The 23,439-nt window shown below is 32.8% G+C and overlaps 1 protein-coding gene across 1 annotated transcript in view; it reads left to right on the top strand.

Moving 5' to 3' along the window:
* Positions 1 to 23,439, top strand: part of ARHGAP15 (Rho GTPase activating protein 15) — a 592,609-nt gene that overhangs the window by 298,514 nt on the left and 270,656 nt on the right. The window contains exons 8-9 of the mRNA XM_011354472.2: positions 2,380 to 2,478; positions 3,784 to 3,913. Coding sequence (XP_011352774.1) covers positions 2,380 to 2,478; positions 3,784 to 3,913 — 229 coding nt within the window. The remainder of the gene's footprint in view (positions 1 to 2,379; positions 2,479 to 3,783; positions 3,914 to 23,439) is intronic.

Here is a 23,439-nt window from a genome sequence, read left to right as displayed (position 1 = left end):
TTACCGACTGTAATTAAGAAGTAGATGCATTTAAACTGTAGAGAGCAGTAGCAGACTTCTCCAGACTGCCTAGTAACTCAAAAGATTAGTGGGAAGACAGAGGGAAGGATGTGAACTGTATCTCTCTGATAGTATGTTTTGAATGAATTGCATTCATATAGTTCTCTGATCCAGTTTCTCAAAATGAATTTATAAATCACTGATTACGTACGATTAATGCAGTATTTATTTGGACAAATAAACTTTTAAAATACACTTTGCTTTTGATTGGCACGCAGTAAAAGATCATCTTTGCATAGCATGCACCAAAAATGCAAATGCACTGCTGAAGTACTTATATTTTATCACTGTTTGAACTTACTAGACTGAGAAAAGAACTATGCTAGCTCTTTCTTAAACCCTCAGAATACCGTAAATCTAATTATGTGTGTTTCTTGTACTTTGAAAATGTTCCTTTTTCATAATTTTAATAATGGTTTATTTATAATGGCAAGGAAATAGACTGTAGATTGTATTTGGGCTAATTCATTTTTCTTTGTGTATGTTAACAAATTGTGACGTTATATAATACATTCATAATCAAAATATTTACATTTAGATAGGATGAAGGTAGAGGTCAAGGACGTTACTAGTTTTCTTGGGTTAGTTAGAAGTGACCTTATATTTTTAGATATTACTATTTCTGTGGCAACACTTTATAAAGTAAATATTTGGAACTTTATGTAAGTAAAGAACATTGCAAGCATTTTCAGATAATTAGGCAAACATCAGCTTAACTGTCTTTTACTGGAAACATAAAACAGAAGACTATTTGGAGGCTATTTTGAGCCATCTCAAATTTTACATACAATTTTACTTAAGAACAGAGTGGAAAAAAAAAAAAAAGAACAGAGTGATTGACCCTGGTAATCTGTCAAATTCTAGTGTGGATAATTAATTTTCTCTTATTTTCTAATCTTTTACTTCTCATAATTGCATATACTTTGGATAGTTCCTCTCTTTACATCTGTGAAAAGTTGGAATTCATCTCACTCAAGAATGGTTGCATTGCAGTACTGAGTGATGTTGTATCTCTATGTAGTTTTTCCAAAAATAAATGACAAATGAATATTTATGTGTATGTATAATCAAAGATTTCTTTAAAACTCCAAAATCATTGTTATTAAATGTTGCCATAAGAATTATTGAAACCTTCAGAGTGAGCTATTCTGGGTAATAATTGTCACTTTAATGGTAGAATTATGGAGACATCTGAAGCATGATTTGTGATTCCCTGAACCTGTGCCACATTTCAGTATTCACCTCCTATTTAGAGCAAGTAAGGCTGAGAAGAGGTGACTAGCTTCTGATTGAGTACATTGAAATGTCAGTCCTCTAAACCTCTGAAGCCATGGTTGATCTGTGACAGCAGTCAGGAAATGTTCATCTTCCTGTTGAAACAAAAAGTCAATAATATAAAGGGGAAATCTTCACAGTTCAGAGCGATGGCCTAATGCAAAAAGCATGTCCACACCCATTCTAATCAAATTCTTCTCTAAGTGGCCCTTTATGTGTGAAATTAAGAACATTGCTCTGTTTCTATAGGCTTGCATCCCTGTCACAATTCTGGGGAAAAATAGATTCACTGCAATGAAAAAATGTATAGTTACATGCTAAATATTGCCAACTACTTAATAGCTCTGAAAGTCTGGAATGTTCGTTTGATAAATACTCTCCATGAGATGTTCAAATATGTAAATAAACTTCCATACTAATATATTCCCTTTATGGGGAAACTGGTACTTTATTACTTTCCTATAGATCCTTATGATAGGAAAGTAGAAATAGCCAAATGTTATTCATTTGAATGACGTTTTAGAAAAGTCTGCATTAGTCTCTTTGGTAAATAATCTGTTTTAGAGCCCTCCATAAAAGGAAATCAAATATAGAGATACTATTAGATTTGAAAAAGACAAACAGGAAAGAGCCAAAAGTGCAGAATAAATTCTGACACACCCGAGTGCATTTTTCTGAGGTTCTGACTTAAGTGGATACTGTCTGCATTATTCTGAACTTCCTGGCTTGCTTCTCCTTGAGCTGGAGTAATTCGGCTTTAGTACTACTTTGAGTTAATCATTCTATTATTAAAACAATAATGTATTAGTTATGAAATGAAAAAACAGTTTATAGTGAGCAGTTCAAAATGATCCTAGTCCTAGTCTCTCAGTTCCCAGAAAGACAATTACTGGAATACGAGAAAATATTTCAGTGTATTGAAGTGTGTTTTTTTAAAGGATATATAAAGTGTGTTTTTTCAAAGGATATATATTTTTTTAAATGTAAGAAGGATCTATTTTATTTGGGTTGCTTACCTGTTATTTATTTATTTATTTATTTTAGATCACAACAGCATCAGGAAATGAGTTCCTTCTACAGTCAGATATTGACTTCATCATATTGGATTGGTTCCACGCTATCAAAAATGCAATTGACAGATTGGTATGTATTTGTTTTGGCTGTTACCTTTATTAATTAAAATGTAGTCATTTAAATCTTATTGTTTAGGCATATAACACACATTTAAATGGATTCTATGGACTGAGAAATATTAAGTTATTTTAAGCTTAAACAGAGTCCACTAAAAACATTTCAGCAGACAGGAATTGTGGAACAAAATGTCATTTGATTTCTCTCTTTTAAAAACACAGTGCATTCATTTTATTTTATTTTTTTTATGAAATAACATGGACATTCATTTACTAGAGGCTGTAAAAATCACACAAGCACTTAATAACTACCGAATTTCCACATTTTCATTTTATGAAGTCTGTAATACATATTCTTGAAAATAAATATTGATGCATATTTAAGCCTATACTCACTGTTACAATACCAGGAAATAATAATCCTTTGTACTGATTTTCATTGTTTTTCCAGCTAAGCTAGATTGTTCTTCTCATGAAAATTACATATCTAGAACTTCATGAAATTACCTAAATCACACATTCAGAGTATGTTTTAAAAAGAGTCAATGATTTAAAAGTACTCATTTTATAGTGATTCTAATTCTAGACCAAACATCTAATTTTAGGACATTAATATTTGCAAAATCTTGAGGAAAAAATATTTTTGAGAGCTTTTAATAAAGTATACAATAGGAAAATACATTTTCTGTGTGATTTTATTGCTATTTAATTTGAGTCTTCCATTATATTATTTTGAGACTACAACTTTAAAAAACAAAATAACAAATTTACTTTTCCCCATCTTCAATATATACTCTTTTCCAGGAATGTGTGAATGCCAGTACTCCTTCCCTGTTCCCCTCCACACACATGCATTGAGTTTATTGTTATTAAGAGTGCATTCTGGAGTCAAATTGCCTGAGTTTGAATATTGGTTCTATCATTTACTAGCTGTGTGGCCTTAGGCAAATTACTTATCTCTTTTGGCTTCAGTTTTCTTGTCTGGAAAGTAAGGATAATAACAATAATACCTACTTCATAGGATTACTGTGATGATTAATTGAGTTAATGCATGTGGAGTTCTTGGATTAATATGAAACATATAGTAAGCATCATAGATGATAGATGATAGATAGATAGATAGATAGATAGATAGATAGATAGATAGAAATATAAAACTATAATTAAATTTGAATATTAAGCTTAGCATAGAAGCCCCATCCCAAAAATAATTATTTTAAAATTCCTTTTAAATCTAACATCAAAATAGATCTCCAAACTATTTTTTAAATTCTTTCTTCTTTGTAAAATTATCAAGCTAATTGTCTGTTATTTCCAGCCAAAGAATCCAAGTAGTCTACCCAGAAACCTGGAATTATTCAAAATCCAGAGATCCTCCAGTACTGAGTTACTAAGTCACTATGACAGTGATATAAAAGAACAGAAACCAGAGCATAGAAAATCTTTAAGTAAGTATTTTTTTTTGACTTGCTCATTTTAACTCTGTCCAAATGCAGTGCTTATGACATATAAATGCATTGAAATGAGATTTGAGCCAAACTCATAGTACTCATGGAAGATCCATAGCCATTTTTTGGCCAGGGATTCATGCACTGGAGAGTAATCTGGATGCTTTGCTTGCTTCATTGTCGGTAATGCATTTTGAGAAAATAATTGTCCCAAGGTTATGGTCTCCTCTTACTCCAAACTTCTGAGTCTCTGAGTAATAACCATGGTGTTCAGATTAGTGACTGATTTTGATAGTGGGGAATGTCAAGCGTCTCTAGACCTTGGTGTGCTGACTATTTGATTTTCACACATTAAAAGATGTATGAGAGACCATCACATTTGGCCCAACTTAAACTACCAGGCTATGCTACTTTCCACACTTTCAGACCACCAGAAAGATTTAGAAACATGGGGTATGAATTAGATGTTCTCTAAAGTCACATCTAATTCTAATATGAAATGAATTTGGAATAAAAAGGACCAGTCTTACCACTGCTATCATCATCTTGAGTATATCTCTTAACCTTTCCCATCCTGTTCCTTCCTCAACAAAAGAGTGATATTAAAAGGTGTCACACTTATCTCATAGAGTTAGTTTGAGCCTCAACCTCCTGAAAGAAGAAGTAGATATCTTTGGAATCCAAGAAAACCAATTTCCTAGTCTCAAAAGTTATAGTACCTTTACTGGATTATCTATCTAACTACCTCAACTTTCGGAATCGTCATTTTTCTGCTATTTTTCTTTGCCAAAAGTGCAGTGTAGTTACATTAGCTTTTTTAATTTAGAGAGAATTCCGTAAGTAGAGAAGGCCTGCTAACAGAATATCTGCATATTTAGTTGTGTTAAATTGGAGTTTAAAATGATTAGTATTAATGTCTTGAACTACATGGTGCTTTGCAAAGATGCTGTGGAGAGGTAGAAATGTCATTTGAAAAGATTTTACCACATGATGGTACTATTAAGAATTGTCTCATTTGAACATATTCTTTTAACTCCTGGTCATTGTCCACTTTTACTTAGTATAGGATCAGACATAAGGTAAGATTTTAGAATTAGAATTTAATTATGAATATATCATTAATGTTAACTATGTAACAATTTTGTAGTAGATATAAAGGATATATGAACAATGATTAGTAGATCTGGAATCTCATATTTAATTGCTGTTTTGGAGGAGACCTTGATGCACCTCTAAAGCCTGGAACTCTGGAAAAAATAGAAGTTTGTAAAAGTGTGTTTAAGAAACATTGAGGCAAATGGATTTTTTGTTCAATAGTCATGTGAAATATTTTAGGATGATACTGGGAAAAAAATTGCTACAGAGGGAATACCAACTACTCCTCTTTAGAATTTATTTTTAATTGAGAAAGACAATTACTTGTTTATTTGGAGCTTAAGGTCAATCTTGTCTAAAGACAAGGAAAAAGACACATATGACTGACTCTTCATTTCAAAATGTACCTAAATGTATAATGACCTCATATTCACCATTTCCTTTGTAGTTAAAAAATAATGATAGATAGTAAATATTGAGCATTTAATGTTTACTAAACATTTTTCTAAGAGATTGTCTTATACCAACTTACTTAATTATCCCGCTAACCCAATGAGGTAGATACTATTTTAATCCTGTTTTGTAGATGAAGCACAGAGAATTAAGGCAACTTATATAAACACAGGTTATGGAGACTAGTTTCAAAGTCAAGCAATCTGATGTTAGAGGCTGTGCTTTTAACTATTACACTATGAAGAGAACAAATAAAAGGTAAAGTTAGTTTATCAACCTTGGACTTGGAAGGAAATACTATATTAAAATGGGATCCATAGAAATCAGTAAACTTACATAGGGACCGAAAAACATATTAGCAAAATAATTAAAACCAAATATTTTCTTTGGGCTTTGATTTCACTATTAAAACAAAAGGGTTATTCAATCTTTAATGCTAGCCTTAATTTTAGAAAACTCGTCTTTTCTGTGTTTTAGTGGATATTTATAGTTGTAAGTCTTTGTTAAGGCTAGTATATTTTTTGCAATGTAGAGTAAGTTAATATCCACCTATTACTTTGAATTAAGTTTACTCAGTGTAAATTCTGAGTTGGAGTATAAATTCTGAATAAACTTAATTCAAAGTAATAGATATATTCATTTTCATTTGAGAGACATAATGATTTATCCACCCACACAGTATCAAATTAGACTATGCATTTGAAATAGTGATTGGCACATTTTACATTGATGTTTTTTAAAATTTTTTTTTCAAGTAGGAAATATGCTGTGTGAAACTCCTCTGATCTCAGTGCTAGATTTGAACACCCAAACTTAGGTTTTTAAAACATGCATTCAGTTTATGTTACCCTCTTGAGATTAAATAATTATGTAGAATTAGAGATTCACAGTATCTCCTTCCTTATTAGTAGTCTAAGCACAAACTTTATTGTCAGTTTGCTGCCTTTGGCTTCCTGTGCCCTTGATGTTCCCACGAGTTTTGTCGCCAAGATTGTAGACAGATAAAGCCAGAATTACTTTTTTAAAAGCATGTGAACATCATTAGCAGCTAACAGGTGGTCATTTCATTGTCCAGTTTTTCTGTATAACATGAGGGGGGAAATGTACTTTCAGTGAGTAAATTCAGGAAGTTAATGCTTAAATATACTTTTCTTTTTAAAATATGATTCTAACCTGCCAACACTATTAAGTACTAATCAGATATTTTAAGATATCAGTTGAATCGAATAGACAAGAAGCCAGAAAATTCAGTGTAAGGGCCAAGTCACTGTGGGAAGTTCAGGACACCAGCATGGGATGAGAGTGGAGAGCAGCTCTCCAGGGACGGCTGTTATGGAAAGTAGAGAGTCAATCAAAGAAAATGCTAACATATTTTTCCAGGGAAAGAGAAGTATCTTCCACTGATGGCAAAGAGGAAGTCTGAAGTATGAGCCTACATCAGATAACCTTGAAGGGGTTTCATAACTTTTCTGAACTTCATTTTCTAGATCTATAAAAATGGGTTTAATACTGTCCTTGCAGGATCATGTGAGAATTTGAAATTAGATATGTAAATACTTAGCTCACAGCAGGCACTCAATAAGTAAAAGCTCTTATTATTATCCTCTATGTCCCCAAGCAGATGGCATCAAAATAGGGTATGAGCCAAGGGTGGTGTCTGATGGAAGACGGGAGCAGGACGTATATACTTGACATCCTCTCCCTGAGTGTAGAGAAGATAGGGGAAAGGAGCCAAGATCGGATAAGGGAGCCATAGCTGCAAATATGAGCAGCTGGTCTTTCCCCTGGCGACTACCCAGGTGAAAATGGCAGCCAGGGCATTCTTTGGAGCAGCACACCAGAAAATAGTAGAAGGGAGCCAAGAGATACTCTTGATTCTTTTATACCCAGGAGAACATGTCATTAAGAAGTTCCAGTTGATGGAAAAGACCCAGCTTCTAGCCATTTCACTATTCCTTTAGACATAGCTTTAGTTTAATTATTCATTCATGTATTCATTGTTTTTCATTAACAGATACACCTGAAAGTGCACTACAAAAATTCTTGACTCCACTCATCTGTGCTTTCGGTTTTTTAAAATTATTTTTGTATTTAGGTTATGCTTTAGGAGTAATATATCTCATGTTAATCAATTCCTAAACTATAAAATCCGTGAGTGGAGACCTCGGATTACTTTTATATAAAGGCAACATTTTTAGTATTATAAATAATCATCCTAAAATGAGAAAGAGTTATAAGAATAAAAGCAAAAGTCAAGAGAACTAAAAGGAAATGTGTTTCCTTTTATCTGTCTTTTGATCGAATTATCATAAAAACGAATGTGTTCTGGGTTAAATCCTAACAGTATTTAGATATGGATTTTCCAATTCCATAGGCGCTTAGTAATGTATATAATAAGGGTGTATGAAGAAGGTTATAGGAATAAAGATAGAAATGGAAAAATTAGATTGAAATAGTTATATAATGTATAAAGTGAAAGTGTTATGAACCTTTAATGGTAATTTTTGTTTAAAAGTTTGCCTTCAAAGAAAAATGTAATAGAGAAAGCAGTTAATTTTTGTAACAATCTAAATAATGGTAATACTGGCCATCCATGACCGTAAGCAAACTCAAAATCCAGTTGTAAACTGGTTGCTCAGATCTCAACATATTTTCATAAGGAAACCATGTACAAACCACAAAAGCACACTTGAACCTTGTGCAATCATTTAGAATGTTGCTTCTAGGGAATAGTTCATTCTGTTTTTGTTGCACCCCAGATCTTAGGAGCTAAAACTTCCTTATAACGTTACTTTCCATTTGATTTCTCTTTTCCTCCTCCCCCGCTCTTGCACCAACCCCACTAAAACAATTAGAATTCTCAGAATGGCTCTGACTAGGAGGATCCTAAACCCTAAAAATCTGTGGTGGCAATCAGGGATTGCAGAGCTTCCAAACCAGAGAAATAATGGGGAAAAGAGAGAATGGAGGACTGGGGAGGAAGTTTTTGCAACATGGGTGGAAAATGAATCCTCAGCAAAGGCAGACTTTTTTTGTAAGAAATGTGTGTAATGACAGATTAAGTATGGCATTGTCAACATTTGATGAATCTAAGTGGTGCCTATATGAATGGTCATGATGCTATTGTTTTCTGTATGTTTGGAAAGTTTCACAAACTAAACACTGTAGTACACACACACACACACACACACACACACATACATTAGGCATTACTCATGTTCATAATTCAATAAAAGAATATATATTTTTTCTATTCATGATTTGAAAACCTTTAAAGAAAGATCAAATTTTGTGAATATGAATTACATTGACCTCTTTAAATACAAAACATTGATAACTCATTGTTTTTCTGTTTTTTTCCCCAAAAGCCAATATATTTTTTACTTGTGACCTCTCTGGTAACTATGTAATTAAGAAAATTTCTAAGATGTTTATTATTACTCAAAATGGAAAAGTCATACTAGTTTCTTGGATAAATATGTAATTAGCAATTGGTTTAAACACATATTGTGAAGCCTCTTCTGGAGACTCATATAAATACATATTTTAAAGTTTCTTCTTATTAAGTATTTTGTATAAAACAGACTAATCTTGCCAATAATAAGATGAAAATAATAACATGAAAATAATAAGATGAATAAACCATCTGCCAAGAAAATAAAGACAATGTTAAAATTGTAGAAATAAATTATATCTAGCTCTGAAGAAACAGAAAAGCTCTTACCTGGAAACAAAAAGTCATAATATTTGTATAGAATATTATGGTTTATTGTGTTGTCAAAGAGACAAGGTTTTCTGATTTGGGTCAGTCATTTGGCTTTTTGTCCTAAAATCAATATTTCTATCCTGATACCAGTTTCATAAAATAGCCACCTGACAAAAATAAACTATTGCACTGAAGTGTGAAAATAAAGGTAAGTTTGTTTTACTATAGTTATAGACAATATCTAAGGAACAATAAATGTCAATTCTCTTCTTGATTGTTTTCCACTGCTTAACGGAGGTTTTTTTTTTTATTATTTATTTCCAAGTATTACAGTTAGTGAAAAAAGAATGAAAAGTTTTAAATGAAAATTAATGTTGCTAAAGCTGAAAGATTTAAACATAATAAGAAAAAAAACAGTAAAAATTAGATACATATTTGATAATCAGGGATTTGAATTACTTTGTCAAAATAGTATTATTCATGAAGGTTCCAGGGCTTTGCTGAGGCACTGTGTGACCGCAGTGATTGCTCTGAAATGTGTTCCCAAGATAGTTAGCAGCAACCTCAACTTTTCTGGGACTCATAGATTGTAGTTTCTTCAAAACATTCAGTTCTTCATGAATCATGTAATAAGAGGACTTAGTTATAAGCTGAGCAAATAATGTTCTGATTAATCTTTTCTTTCCCATCTAAGGGGATGATCTTGCCTTCTGACCTGTGGGTGTCTATTGTCATGTATCTTGTAGCATCAGCTACTCTGAAAGTCTATCTAACCCTATCAGCACTCAAACACTAGATCACCCCATCTCCTCCTGACCCTAGCAGTAACTCCGTGACTATATTTCCCCTTAGATGAACTGCATTTAATCAATTTCTGATTTCATTAGGTCAAATGGCATCTTTCTTCCAATAATAGGCCAACTCCAGAGGGCTTTTTGCTCTATCTCTCAAGCAATAATTCCTTAACATTAATACACTACTGCGATGATAAACAATAGGGAAAAAATACTCTTTGGTCTCCTCTGAAAGTTTTCTTCTGGTTATTCCATGACCCTAGAATAGGCATATACTAACACTTCTTTGTAAAGTTAGGCATATAATATTTGTTCATTCTTGTCATATCAAGTTTAAAGTATTTTAGCTAAACATTAGATTTCAGGCATTCTTACAGTGAATCTCTTTGCAGAGAAAAACATTCCTTTGAATACAAATGATCACCTTTTCTGTATACGAGATTTATTTGGTGTACTCCTTTTTGTTTCTAGAGTATAGGAATAATGCTGCTGTTCTTCAAAATCATAAAAGAAAGTAATTTGCTTCTACTGAATTTATTTGAGTGTCTCACATAGGCCTAATGGTATACTTAGGAAAAAATATATTATGAGCATATATAATCTATGAGATTTTCTTGGAGTATTATTTCTTAATACTCATAGTAAAGCTCACATCCATTTAAGGAGAAAGAGGTATTTCTTCTACCCCAGAGTATGAGCGATATTAACTCAGTCTGTCAATTCATCTTTCTTTGATTATTTAAATAGAACCTGAAGCAAAATACTTCTGCTACCCAATTTCCCTAATGTAAATAAATATAACCTTTTATACACAAAATTAATTGGTCTAGAAAAATAGAAGCAAATTAGGAAATGCAATGGCCAAATAGAAAATGTAGTACTGGGATAATGCCATCCAAGATGGTGTCCTATTCAAACTGTCCTTTGAATAACAATTTCTAATCAAATTACTGTATTGGAATGGCTCAAGTTCAAGTTCCTCAGTAGAAAGCTCTTATCACCTGTATCTCCTTCTCTAATTTTTCCCCACCACTCCCTGACTCATGATTTATGTTACAAAGAAATAGTTTCTATAATTTCTGATGCACATTACTCTATGCTGACTTTTACCTTAAAGTCAAGATCTTCTCTTTGCTAAATTAACGTCCTGTAAGACTCAGTTCAGGCCACACCTTCTCCAGATAACCTTCCCAGAACTCTGTGATAAGTTAGGTGCTCCTCCTTAGTTTTCCTGTCATGTTCAGTGTATATCTTTATCATGTCAATTGCTAAATCCTAGACTACCAGAATCTGAAAAGGATTCAGTCTGGTTTATCTGTATATCTATCTGCAAGTAGTAGAGTGGCTTGATGCTAGCTGATGGTACAGTTGACCCTTGAACAACAAAGCTTTGAACTACGCAGGCCCACTTACATGCAGATTTTTTACAATAGAAACTGAAAATTTATTTTTCTTTCTTATGATTTTGTTAATAATTTTTTTTTTCTTTAGCTTACTTATATTGTAAGAATATAGTATATAATACATATGACTTACAAAGTATGTGTTGATGGCTGTTTATGTTATCAGAAAAGCTTCCCTTCCGCTTTCGGTCAACAGTTGGCTATTGGTAGTTAAGCTTTAGGGAGGTCAAAAGTTACATGTGTATTTTCAACTGTACTCAGAACTATGCAGTGTTAAATCAGTAAAAGAATTAAGAGAATATTCAAGTGATCATCATAATGTACTTCTCATTCTGTGCTAAAAGATGAAGGTGGAATTCCTGAAACTTGTTTTGAAGAATAACAATAAACTATTTCTTATCCTTGACTACTTGAACTATTTTAAGATCATTATGTGTCTCTCTCAATTTTCTCTTAGAACTGTAAATCACAAAGCAATGGTGTATTTTGTGCAGGTCTTATGTACTGTGCCTAGAAAAATCACGTACAAATAGGTGCTTTATTATACAATAAAAATAAAAATGACTAAGATCTTAGAGGAAGGGAAGAAGAAAATCCTAGTTTCTTCACTCAAAGTTACTCTCTTCTAGGCATCTTTTAACCTAGAGAAATATTTCTATCATGACTTCTAGCCTCCTATTTTATTTGAGAGAAAACTTAATCTTGGGGTTCTTCTAAAGGATCTTAGTATTTTCAAGGCACTATTGGAGGAAAGAAAAAAGGAGAAACTCTGTAATGTGCAAAAAGAAAAGTAGTAGTTTTGATAATTTTTAGAAAACTCTGAAAATAATTTTCTTCAAGGTCATCTTTTAAATTCCAGTTTAACACAAAAGTTATCAAAGTGTTGTATGTACCCTCTTCAGAAGGTTGTATGTGATTATGTCAGAAATTTAGGTCTAAAAGTCAGAAAATTTGCCTCCAGGATATTCTAGCTATAAGATTTAAACAAGTTCCTTAAGTTTCTTGAAACTGACTTTCCAGATAAATATAATGGATACTTCTTATATAAATATATAAATGATCTAAGGAGATAATATATATGTTATATCTAAGGATAATGTATATGCTGGATCAAAATATATCCAAGAACTTCATAGACTTGTATTTTAATAAAAATATTAGATATAACAATTTCCAAATAGGTGTAGTGTGAGTGAAATAACCATGACTTTTATTTGTCTACTATAAATACATCAGTTTCTCTCTTTAGAAATTTAACAAGACTGCACTTTGCCAATAGTTTAAACAATTGCAAAAAAAGATTAAATGAATGTGGAATTTACTGAAGACTCACTTTTTAAAAATACATTCATTATTCTATTGAGTTGGAAGATTATATATACTTTTACCTTTAGTTTCCTTAAGGGATTCTGAGTGTTATGAGGAATAAGTGCTCAGTTTTATCATTCCTGAGAATAAACATTATATAACAAACTCTAGAGATTAAACTTTACTGTGTCAGTTGCTTTTTTTCCATTTTGTATAAAGTAGTAGAATGATGTAGTTGTAGAATTTTGACTGTTATGTAATTCACTTAAAAACAAGGAAAATTTTTAATTTTATTGTTTTATATGTGTGTACATGTATTTATATATGTATGTATACCTATATTCTTATATATATTAGAATCAACTAAAGTATTATAATACATCTGTTGATAAAGATATGGCTTTCTTTGACTGAAGTAAAAATATCAAAACCACATGAATATAGAGCCATTTATAAGGAGGGAACTAAAAGATGATGAAAGTTCGGTGTCACCAAAACACACTCTATTGACAGGCTGGCATGCCTGGATGCTCACCATGTTGGCTCTGCCTGAATGAAGGGATTTTGATATCTGAGAGAAGCAATCCTAGCTGACCAAGGCTTCCTTCTTCAATTATTTGCTGAAGCCAGGATCTCTCTATTCCATTAGACTGTAAGTGCCTGAAGGGTATAAACCATGAGATTCTGATGATTACGCCTCCTCATCTCCATTGACTAGGACAGAGTCTCAGACATATCCGTGTTCAATTAAATGTCTGAGTGAGTGATGAAGAGAAGAAATCAATTATGAATTTTATGTATAAGAAATTAAGGGAAAGATTGAAATGTGAGGCACTGACCTCTTCATCAGTGTTTTAGTTTGGGTTCTTCCTGAAGCAATCCCTGAGACAAGGACTTGAGTATAGCTTATAATTTTAGAAAGTGATCCCTGTAAACACAGGTAGGAGATGGGGAGAGAGAGGCAGGGAAGGCAGCTAATAAAGGGAAATAAAAGCTGCTTATTTCCTGGAGTTTAATGCTGATCTTTTCAGTTGAAGAGAAAGGAATGGCAGAGGAAAAAAATGGATACATATTAGGATAGGAAAGAAAGAACTATAGAGTATAAAGTGTTTGGAGAATAGCAATAGATTGACAAGCCTAGAGTACATAAAATATTAGAGGAACAACTGGAAATCAGGTTGGAATGAACACAGAACATTGGCAAAGGGTCTCGCATGGAATGCTAGGAAATTTAGACTCTATACTCTAGGTAATGGGAGCCTAGTGACAGACTTTTTTTGCAGGCATGAGATTAACAGATCTGATACTCAGAGTAATAATTTGGTGGAAATTTGGAGAATGGCAAAGAGACAGTACAAAAGTGAATGAAAGATTGGAGGTAGGGAGATAAATTAGAAACTATTATAGTGGACCGAGTAGCAATGTAGGCTGAAACTAAGTAATGAAAATGGAGAAGGAGAAAGATTCCAGATTTCTGAGGGGATATTGATAGGTTTTCTTAACCTATATTGGAGGGATTCTTTCTTGGCAGTTCCCAAATATCTGCTGCTTCTGTGGTTTGGAAAAAAATATCCGGATGCCTAGGAGTTCAGCAGAACTTGCATCCTATATCTCATTCTTTCAGAATCCTACCAGATTCTTGCTACTCAAAGTGTGGTTCACGAACCAACAGCAACAATATCGCCTGAGAGCTTATTAGGAAATACAGAATCCCATGGCCCACCCCAACCAAACCTACTAAACAAATTCCGCATTTTGTTAGGTGATTCGTATGCACATTAAATTTTGAGAAGCACACTACCATATGAAAAAAAATTTTCTCTAAGTAGATATTTTTGAAAGTCCAAAGCCAGAGTGGCCTTTCGGACTTTGACAAGATCTATTTAAGTAGAAGAGTTGTTTAGTCTGCCTTTGAATAAAATAACCCTGCATATGGTTATTATTCTATTGGGCATACCATGACAATGATTTTGATGGCTAATATTTATTTAATCTTATAACCTCTTTCAACCCATGATTTCAGACTGAGACAAAACTGGGACTTAGAGTTTTCTTGTAACTTTTGCCTGTGCCACACCCACATCATGAACTCTGAACTATCCATGTCAAAAAGTCAACTCTAGCCAAACAACAACAATGAAAATTAAGCCAAAAATAAACCACCCTCACCAAAACAGTCAAGAAGCCAAAGCTCGAACAATTCCTTGGAGGTAATCCATGAATTCTCTGGATATTCTAATGTGCAAAGTCCATCAGAAATTCTATTTACCCTTTATTTTCCATTTGACTCTTCTTTTGGAAATATACAGTCTCGTACATATGAGACTGTATATGCCTTTTTTGTTACTTCGAATGCAAAAGTAATAGTATTTTATTGCTTAAATGTCTTTTATTTTTATGTTGTTCTTGAGTACTTAAATTCACTTCCCATGGCTTTTTAGGTTAGTTGTCATAATTATGAATAAGCCACAGCTTAGCTGTTTTACTTATAAAGTAAATTTATCTGCTGTGCCTGCCAAAGCAATGAAGGCCCACCAGTTTGCACTTTAGTCAAGTCGTTTGGAAAATTGCAGAAAACACAGAAGTAGGCTCACAATTTAGTTATCAAAAAATAAAGCATAGATTCAAAAGGCTGTCTTGTTAATCCTTCTAGTAGTATTAGGTTTCATTCGCTGGGAAGAGCTGATAATGACTATTTCTGAAATTTTCTGAAATAAAGCATACCTTTCTCCTGCTCACCATCTAGTCTTGTAAAGGGAAATTGAAATGGGCAAATGACTTCTTTTCTAAGTAAAAATCTTCCTCATAAATTTGCCTCTAAATATGCAGTCTTCTAAAAATTTGTTGGATAGTAATGAGATTGAAAGAGTTTCCTCTAAACTTTAGTAGTGCCTGGATTCACTTCAGTTATTTAGCTTTATTACTCTAGGATGCTTACATAAGAGTAATTAATCTTCTATTTTTTTTCCTAGTTATTACTTGAGTTTGTTATTGAGTTTCAAACCTTATTCTTAAATTACGCATTACTGATTCCACAGAAAAGTTTGGCTGAACACTCATAGAATTTTTGCTTAACTCATTTTTATTGAATAAAATCCAGATTTTTAGTCAAGAAGCATTAGATATTTGTCACACGTGAGTGGGATCATTAAAATTTCCTTTACCTTTCAGAACAGCAGGTCATTATGGAATCATAAGAAGTGAGCTCACTTAATAATCTTTACAATTACATAAAACCAATCATTTTTATAAGCCTTAGGAGAAGCTTTTAACTATTACTTGAAGAGCACATTGGAATATTTGAATGTATTATATTGTGTTATTATAGATGTGACTTGTGAATTGAGAAAAATGTTTTCTGACACAAAACTCAGAAGTTATTCTTTCCAGTGTGAATAGTGTTGTTTAAATACTAACAGTTGTAATTATATTTTTACATGGTGAGTAGAGACCTTTTTGCTGAAATATAATTCCAGTATCATTTCTTAATTATTATACTCTTAGCTTTATAGAAAATTAGAAACGCATATTTTATACTGCAGTTAAGAACAATTGGTGACAATTTAAGGTGAGTCAGTTAACGAGAAAAATTAAAACAAATCCCACCTCTAAATTATTATCGCCTTTCTCCTTCCTTTTCTTGTAACCACTTCTCATCTCTGACTTTGAAACCCAACAGTTTAAACTTGGTTCTTATTTCAGTGGGCTAATCCCTTTCATAAATCATGCTCAAGAGCTGAAATAATTTGCACATCATTTAAAGAGTATTTGCTTTGAAATATTCACCTCAAGCCCTTTTGTATATCCTTTCTCTCTAAAGATTTGTAGTATTTGTTTTGTTCTCTGAGGTATAAAAGACCTGGATAAACTTTATTCCTGTTGTTTCAAGATTAGTTAACGAAAATGCATATCAATTCAGCAGGGATGGGAGCAAACCTCAGTAAAGATGATCATACAAATGCCTCTTGGGAATAGCAAAGTACAAAATGTCAGTCTTCAAATCTCCTTGGACTTGCTCAAAAGAGCATTGAGGGATTTAAATTTCCAGAATATGTCTACAAATGTATTTTCTTTGTTGTGGAGGACAGGAGCTATACTGATTATTTTTCCCCAGAAAATTGATTCTAATTTGTGTTTGAACAAAAATTAAGCTATCTACAAAGTAGCTCTTCAATTATACAGAGAAAATTTAATGTTAAAAAAATTATATACCTGATATACTACTACATTTTTATTTCATTTTAAACCTCAAATGTTCAAATAAAATTTAACAGTAGAACATCCTTTTTTTCCTAAAAGCAAATGGATCTCATAAAGTCAGAAATTAACATATTTAGGTAAATTTCAATGATACTTTTAAATGCATAAACTCAAATTTTACAGTTTGCTGGTAAACTCAGGGAAAAATGCCTATTTCTTCAAAAAATACATCTGTTTTGTATGTTAAGAGGTAACTTGTTCTGTTCTTAAACTGAAAATGACCATAAACTTTGGCACTGAAGTGCTTATCCGGAAATGACTAAGTGGATTCAGGGGTAATAAATCACTCATATGGATACAGCCACCCACAGTCTTGTTCCACCTCTCTTCTTTACAAGTATAGTAATAGACATTTCCACAGTCCTCAGGGTGCCAAACTTTGCACCATTAGGAAAATCTGCAAATGGTTTAATTTATCTTCTTCATTCAGTTAGCTAAGACCCAACCAAGTAAAAATCAGCAGGAATGAACTTGACTTGTTAAACTTTTTTAATAGGGAGATGCAACAATTACAACTTTCCTCCTTTGCCACTTCAATTTACATTGGATGTGAAGCCCCATGTGAAAAATATTCAGATGAGATCTCAAATTATAGGTGCATGGCTGGATGATGCTGACTCTGAGTTTTCATTATACACAGAGGATTGTCTGCTGTTTGCAATTAATACAGACACAATCCTCTTGGTAGTTTGGGAGGAATGTGAAAGAAATAGCCATTTTATAAGTTGTAAATTCCTAAATTACCCTAAATTAGAGACACTATTAATCGAACATTTAGATATAGATAGGATCTGCTCATTATGTAGGTTCATCTTCCCCTGATGGAGAAATCAATTAAATATTTAGGATGTGGAATACCTTCCAGGTTGGATAATGCATTTCATTTAAATTATGATCCTCCAATCTGAAACATTAAAGGGGATCTTAACGGATGGAAGCACATTACTGTCTCTTGGATTGGGCACATTAACACTTTAAAAATGAATGTGCTTCCCAGGATTTCCTATTTGTTCCACCAGCTGCCTGTCGATGTGCCAGATAAACAGTTTAAGGATAAGTATGTAAAAGATGCATGTGTAACATTCTGTGCGCTGAGGTGCACCCTTGTAGGAAGAATCTCCAAATGCAGCCCCTTCAGATGTTCTTTCTCAGTGCCCTAGCAATCTAAAACGAGAGGGCAAATTCCAGCATGGGAGTGTGGGAGGGAAAACCAAAAAAGTGATGCAAATAGTCCTCTTGCAAAGAGTCTGCGTATTTCTAACCTTGTATCATTTCTTCCTAAAAATTATCTTAACAAATAACTAATGATTATCACAAGAAAATATTGGGACAATATGGCAGAATTTGAAATAACATAAGCTTTCCCATTCAAAAAATATTTGGTATGAAGGTAATCATTTCATTCTCACTCAAGGACTACTACTATGCTAAATTTATAAATATTATAATAATAATAAAAAAGCTGTCATGTCCCTCATGCTACAGAAGTATGGTATAGAATAGCAAATGTGTTGGAGTGCTTACCAGCCAGTAGGCCTTGTTCTAAGCAGTGTACATGTTCTCTCTCATTTAATCCTGTTAAAAACACTATGAGATACAGTGGTATTGTGATCATTCCCCTTTTACCAAATGGGTAACTGGGGCTCTGAAAGGTTAATCAGTGTGCCCAAGGTTACACAGCCAAGAAATGGCAAAGTTAGAATTCGAAACCAAGCATTCGTACTCCACACCCTGGAGCCATAACCATTGCTCTGTTCGATTTCTGAGTTCTGGAGTGAGGTTTCTGCTACTTACCAGCTCTATAAACTGAGCCAGTCACTTAACATCACTTAGCTTCTGTTTTATAATCTTGAGAATGTCAATAATAATACCTACTGCAAGGAGTTCTTTGGAAGCATCAATTAGATTACATATGTGACATTTATAGCAGTGTTTGGCACAACATAAGCACTCAATAAATGTATATAATAACATTAGTAAAAGTATTCTATCTTTTCCCATAGTATTTTGAAGAGTCTTTCTAATATGGTTAAGAAAAGGTTACCTTAGAGATAAATAATTGAAATCTCTACATATTTTCAAAAATTCTTTTGGATTTATGGGGAGAAAGTAGTACATTGAATGACTTATAGAAGACTATAAACTTCCTGAACTAAGTCAGACATCAATTCTCATTCATTTCCATTTATAAAAGTCTTGATTCATAGTTATCATAAATATATTATATTAGCTTATTTAGAGGAAAAAGTTATCTAACCATAAAAGAGATGATGAAGATAGGGTTTAATTTCTTTGTTTCTAGAAGCAGACTCCTTATGCCAAATCTGATATAACACATGCTTCAATGCATTTGCCTTGCTTCAGAAGACAGCAGAAAATTCAGCTGATATTTATATAAATTATATAATTTATATAAAATATAAATTATATAATTTATGTAAATAAGATCATCATATTGAGGGGCTTAAACATTGGCAATAGAATATAGAATTATAAGCTTAACAAAGTTGCAGGAATTTAACAGGAAAAAAATTCTTAACATTTTGAAGGAGAATAAACAAAAAGGAACAAATTGATCCTTTCAAAGTTGGGTGGAAAGAATGTTCCAGAAGCCTTCTTTTGTAATCACTGTCATTGAGAGACCCTGAGACCTCTTATTTGTTAGTAATTGATACCTAGACTTCAGGCTCAGATGCTAAAGACAACTAGTATTTTAAGGGCTTGTCAGGAAAGTTGGAAATCAGTTGGAGTTCTTTTTTTCTACCCAGTCTTTTACTAGTCTTTCACTCTTGGGCCAAGTTCACGGAAAATCAGGGGTGAATCATATGCAGAAACTTTTACCCTTTCAATATGTCAGGAAGACTTTGGGATAAAACAAGAATCTGATATAGTACCCTAACCCCCATGCACAGTTTCAGATACCTGCTATCAACAATGGTCCAAAAATATTAAATGAAAAATTTCAGAAACAAAATATTCATATGTTTAAATTGTGTGCTATTTTGAGTAGTGTGATGTAATCTCATGCTGTGCCTTTCCATCCCTCCCAGGATGTGGATCATCTCTTTGTCCAGAATATCTACTCTGGTTGCTACCCATTCATTAGTCACTTAGTAGCCATCTTGGTTATCAGATTGACTGGCTTGGTATAATAGTGCCTGTGTTCAAGTAACCCTTATTATACTTAATAATGGCCCCAAAACCATTCACATAACTTTTATTACAGTATGTTTTGTTATTAGTTGTTGTTAATCTCTTATTGTGCCTAATTAATAAATTGAACTTTATCATAGATATATAAGTATAGGAAAAAACTATATAGAGAGAGAGTTTGGTACTGTCTGTGGCTTCAGGCATCATTGCAGGTTTTTTTCAATGCATCCCCACAGATAAGCAGGGGACCACTGTATTTAAAACACCCAGAAATTTCCCTTTATTTGGCTGGGAAAAAAAGCTTGATTGACAATCACTTCATAGTTGTTTCCTTGTTTATTTGGAGATCTTAACAGTGGAGCGAAGCTCCTCACTTCAACCTAAACTCTGCTTCCTTCCACTGAACACATAGAAAGGAAAGGACTTAAATGAAATGATAATTAAAAAATGGAACCCAGGCAGAATCAGATAGATTAGCCAATGAACTCTGAAAACCAATAAAGAAACAACTTGCATAGAGTGATACTTCTCTCAATGTTTTCATTACTTTCATAATATAGAAGGATTAATAATTTATAATATATTGATAATATAAATGGATTAAATCAGATTAGAATGATCTATATCAGGGAACTGAAGGAAGACAAAATAAGCTCTGAAAAGCTAGACTATATATGTGGGGTCTAAGCAAAGATGAGATAAACTCTAAAAACCCAGAGTAGTGGGAGCAAGAACTCAGTTCACACATTCCCATCACAATTATTTGAGAAATCGTTTTGCGCATGCACTATTTGAAACATTGAAATTGAAGAGGTCCCCAGAGTTCTCAATTCTACATAGACAAAGAGTGTTTATGGTCACATTTTAGTAGTTATTTCTTATTTTCTCTCAAGATAGTTTAATTTAAAGATAAACTTACACATGATGTATTGTTAAAATATGCCCACTTGATTTTATCAACAAACAAATACAATATATGCTTTTGGCCAAGTACTTTCCTCAAATTCATATCTATATTGTGCATTTAATTTGTTAGAAATTTTGCATTCGCATTAAGACCAAACTTCCATCTATGGAGTATTAAGTAGGACCATGGTCCACCAAGAACTTATAAAGGAAATTTAATAAATCAAAACGCTGCAAACTTGAATTCTAGTCTCTTTTTTCCAATGTTCTAGAGGCTGGAATTGTTGCCTCCATTACCTTGGGAATGAGGATCTGTCACTTTTCAATAATCGAAACAGTGTTAAATGACCTAGAGCCCAGCTGTTGGGAAGCAAGCACTACATTTAATTCCAGATTAGGGCAGCTCACCTGGTTGTCCAGCTGCATGCAGTGCAGTGATGAAAAGCATTGATTCTAGAGCCAGATGGCCTGGGCATAAGTCTCGGCCCTGCCAATACCATCTGTGTGGCCTGGGTAACGTTTGCTCATAGATTTGCAGTAAGCACTAAATCACTTAGCCCCCAAAAGTGCTTAGAACACGGCCTGGAATAGATAAGTGCTTTTGGAATGTTATTTATTCATTTAGAGACTTCTATTAGACCAAATAGACCTAACAGTCTATATAATCTGCATAAGTTTAAAAACAAAATGGTAAAAATATAAACCATAGAGTAGCAAATTAATTAGAGGGTATAGAAAAATTTAGAATAATTACAAATGAAAGAACAATTTAGAATTTTCCTCTGTGTTATACACTAAAGTCAAATACATTAGGTAATGACATGAAGTAAAAAAAATATATATATAAAGTGATATGGCTAAATTATTTCCAAAAAGTTAAAGTACTTTCCTCCCACGGGGATAAGAAACTTGATCACTCTTTATATATTAATAAAAAATATATATATACATCAGATGCTCTATGTGCAGTTCTAAGCACATAGCATGTATTCTCTCATTTCTCACTTTTAAGACACCCTATATAATAAGAATAATTTTATATTCATTTACAGAGGAGGAAACACAAGTATTTTAATTTTGCATCCCAGTTAATAATTTAAGCAGTCTAACTCAGAACACGTGTTGCATCTTTTAGGCTTTGTACGACTTTGTTTTTATTGTCTCCCATCTTTAAGTTTAACTTGTTAATAAGTATAAATAATTACATTGTTAAATGAGTTTTGTATGTGCTTCGAAAGATGAAGAAATCTGTATCCAGATATAAGTGCATGCATGTGTGTGTGTGTGTGTGTGTGTGTGTGTGTGTGTGTGTAATATAAAAATAAATTTTAAGGGCAATATCGACAGATGGAAAAAGCACAAATGTCAAGGAAAGTTGATTTAGAAATTAATATATAATAACAAAAATTAAACTCTAGCATTTATTGATTTAACAGATGGTGAGTTAAAAAGTAAAAACAAAATCTTAAAACGTAATTTGATTTTTAAAATTAGTGAGATTATTTTATAAACTTGTTCAGAACTTTGTTGTTTTCCAATTGCATTTTTTAAAATTCTAACCTTTAAGTTTCTCTCTTTCCTAATGTCTTTTCTCTCCTATGTGGATAAACCATCAGTCATTGCTTTGAAGTCGCAACTCAATTGCTTTGGCATCTCACAGTTACATACTACTCTCTTTTTTGTAATGATGGTTACAGTGCTTGGTCTGTGATCAGCTTGAGATTATGTAAATAATGGTAAACTAATCTTGCTTAGTCTGTGATCAGCTTGAGATAATATATGTAAATATTGGTAAACTAGGCAGGATGGTCAAGGCCACCTGACCTCTTAAGTTTGATTGTTAGGTACACAATACTCATGTTTTTATATATTTATTTTTTAATGGAAACAATTGGCTTGATCTTCATTAGCCTCAGGGAATTAATGCTCTGAAAATCATCCTAGCAACATGATTTCAATGTTTGGAGACATAGTTTTATTTTTTTATTTACTAACTTAACGATTTTTAAGACTCCTAGTGGCTTGGATCAGCCAAGAGGGAGACAGCTTTTAATAGCCTGTTTCCTGCCTTACCAAGGATGTCAGATTAAAACTTGAAGACTTCAAGAAGGTCATAGTGAAAGCTGTCTCAGAGTTGCAATGGCATATGAGAAGTAGGATGATTTGAGTAGCCATAGAAGAAGATTCAGGTTGCAAAGATTTCTTTTTCCAGTTTGCAATCCAAATCGAAGGGTCAGGGTACCTGCATATGATCAAAATGCCAGAATGATGCATCTGGTTTAAATGGGGAATAAAAGAATGCTTTACTTGCCTTGTTTCACCATCCTGCCCTAAAATGTCTTAAATCATAAAGATGAAACAAGTCATAATATTTCAGGGCTATCATTTAAAACCAAAAATAAAATTAAAAGAAACATATTACATTTCTCATAAATCTTATCAACTCCT

This window comes from Pteropus vampyrus, unplaced genomic scaffold (genome assembly GCF_000151845.1).
Source record: "Pteropus vampyrus isolate Shadow unplaced genomic scaffold, Pvam_2.0 Scaffold17, whole genome shotgun sequence".
In the NCBI taxonomy this organism is placed as follows: domain Eukaryota; kingdom Metazoa; phylum Chordata; class Mammalia; order Chiroptera; family Pteropodidae; genus Pteropus; species Pteropus vampyrus.
The sequence above is the reverse complement of the archived record's forward strand: the minus strand, read 5'-3'. Positions and strand labels throughout refer to the sequence as shown.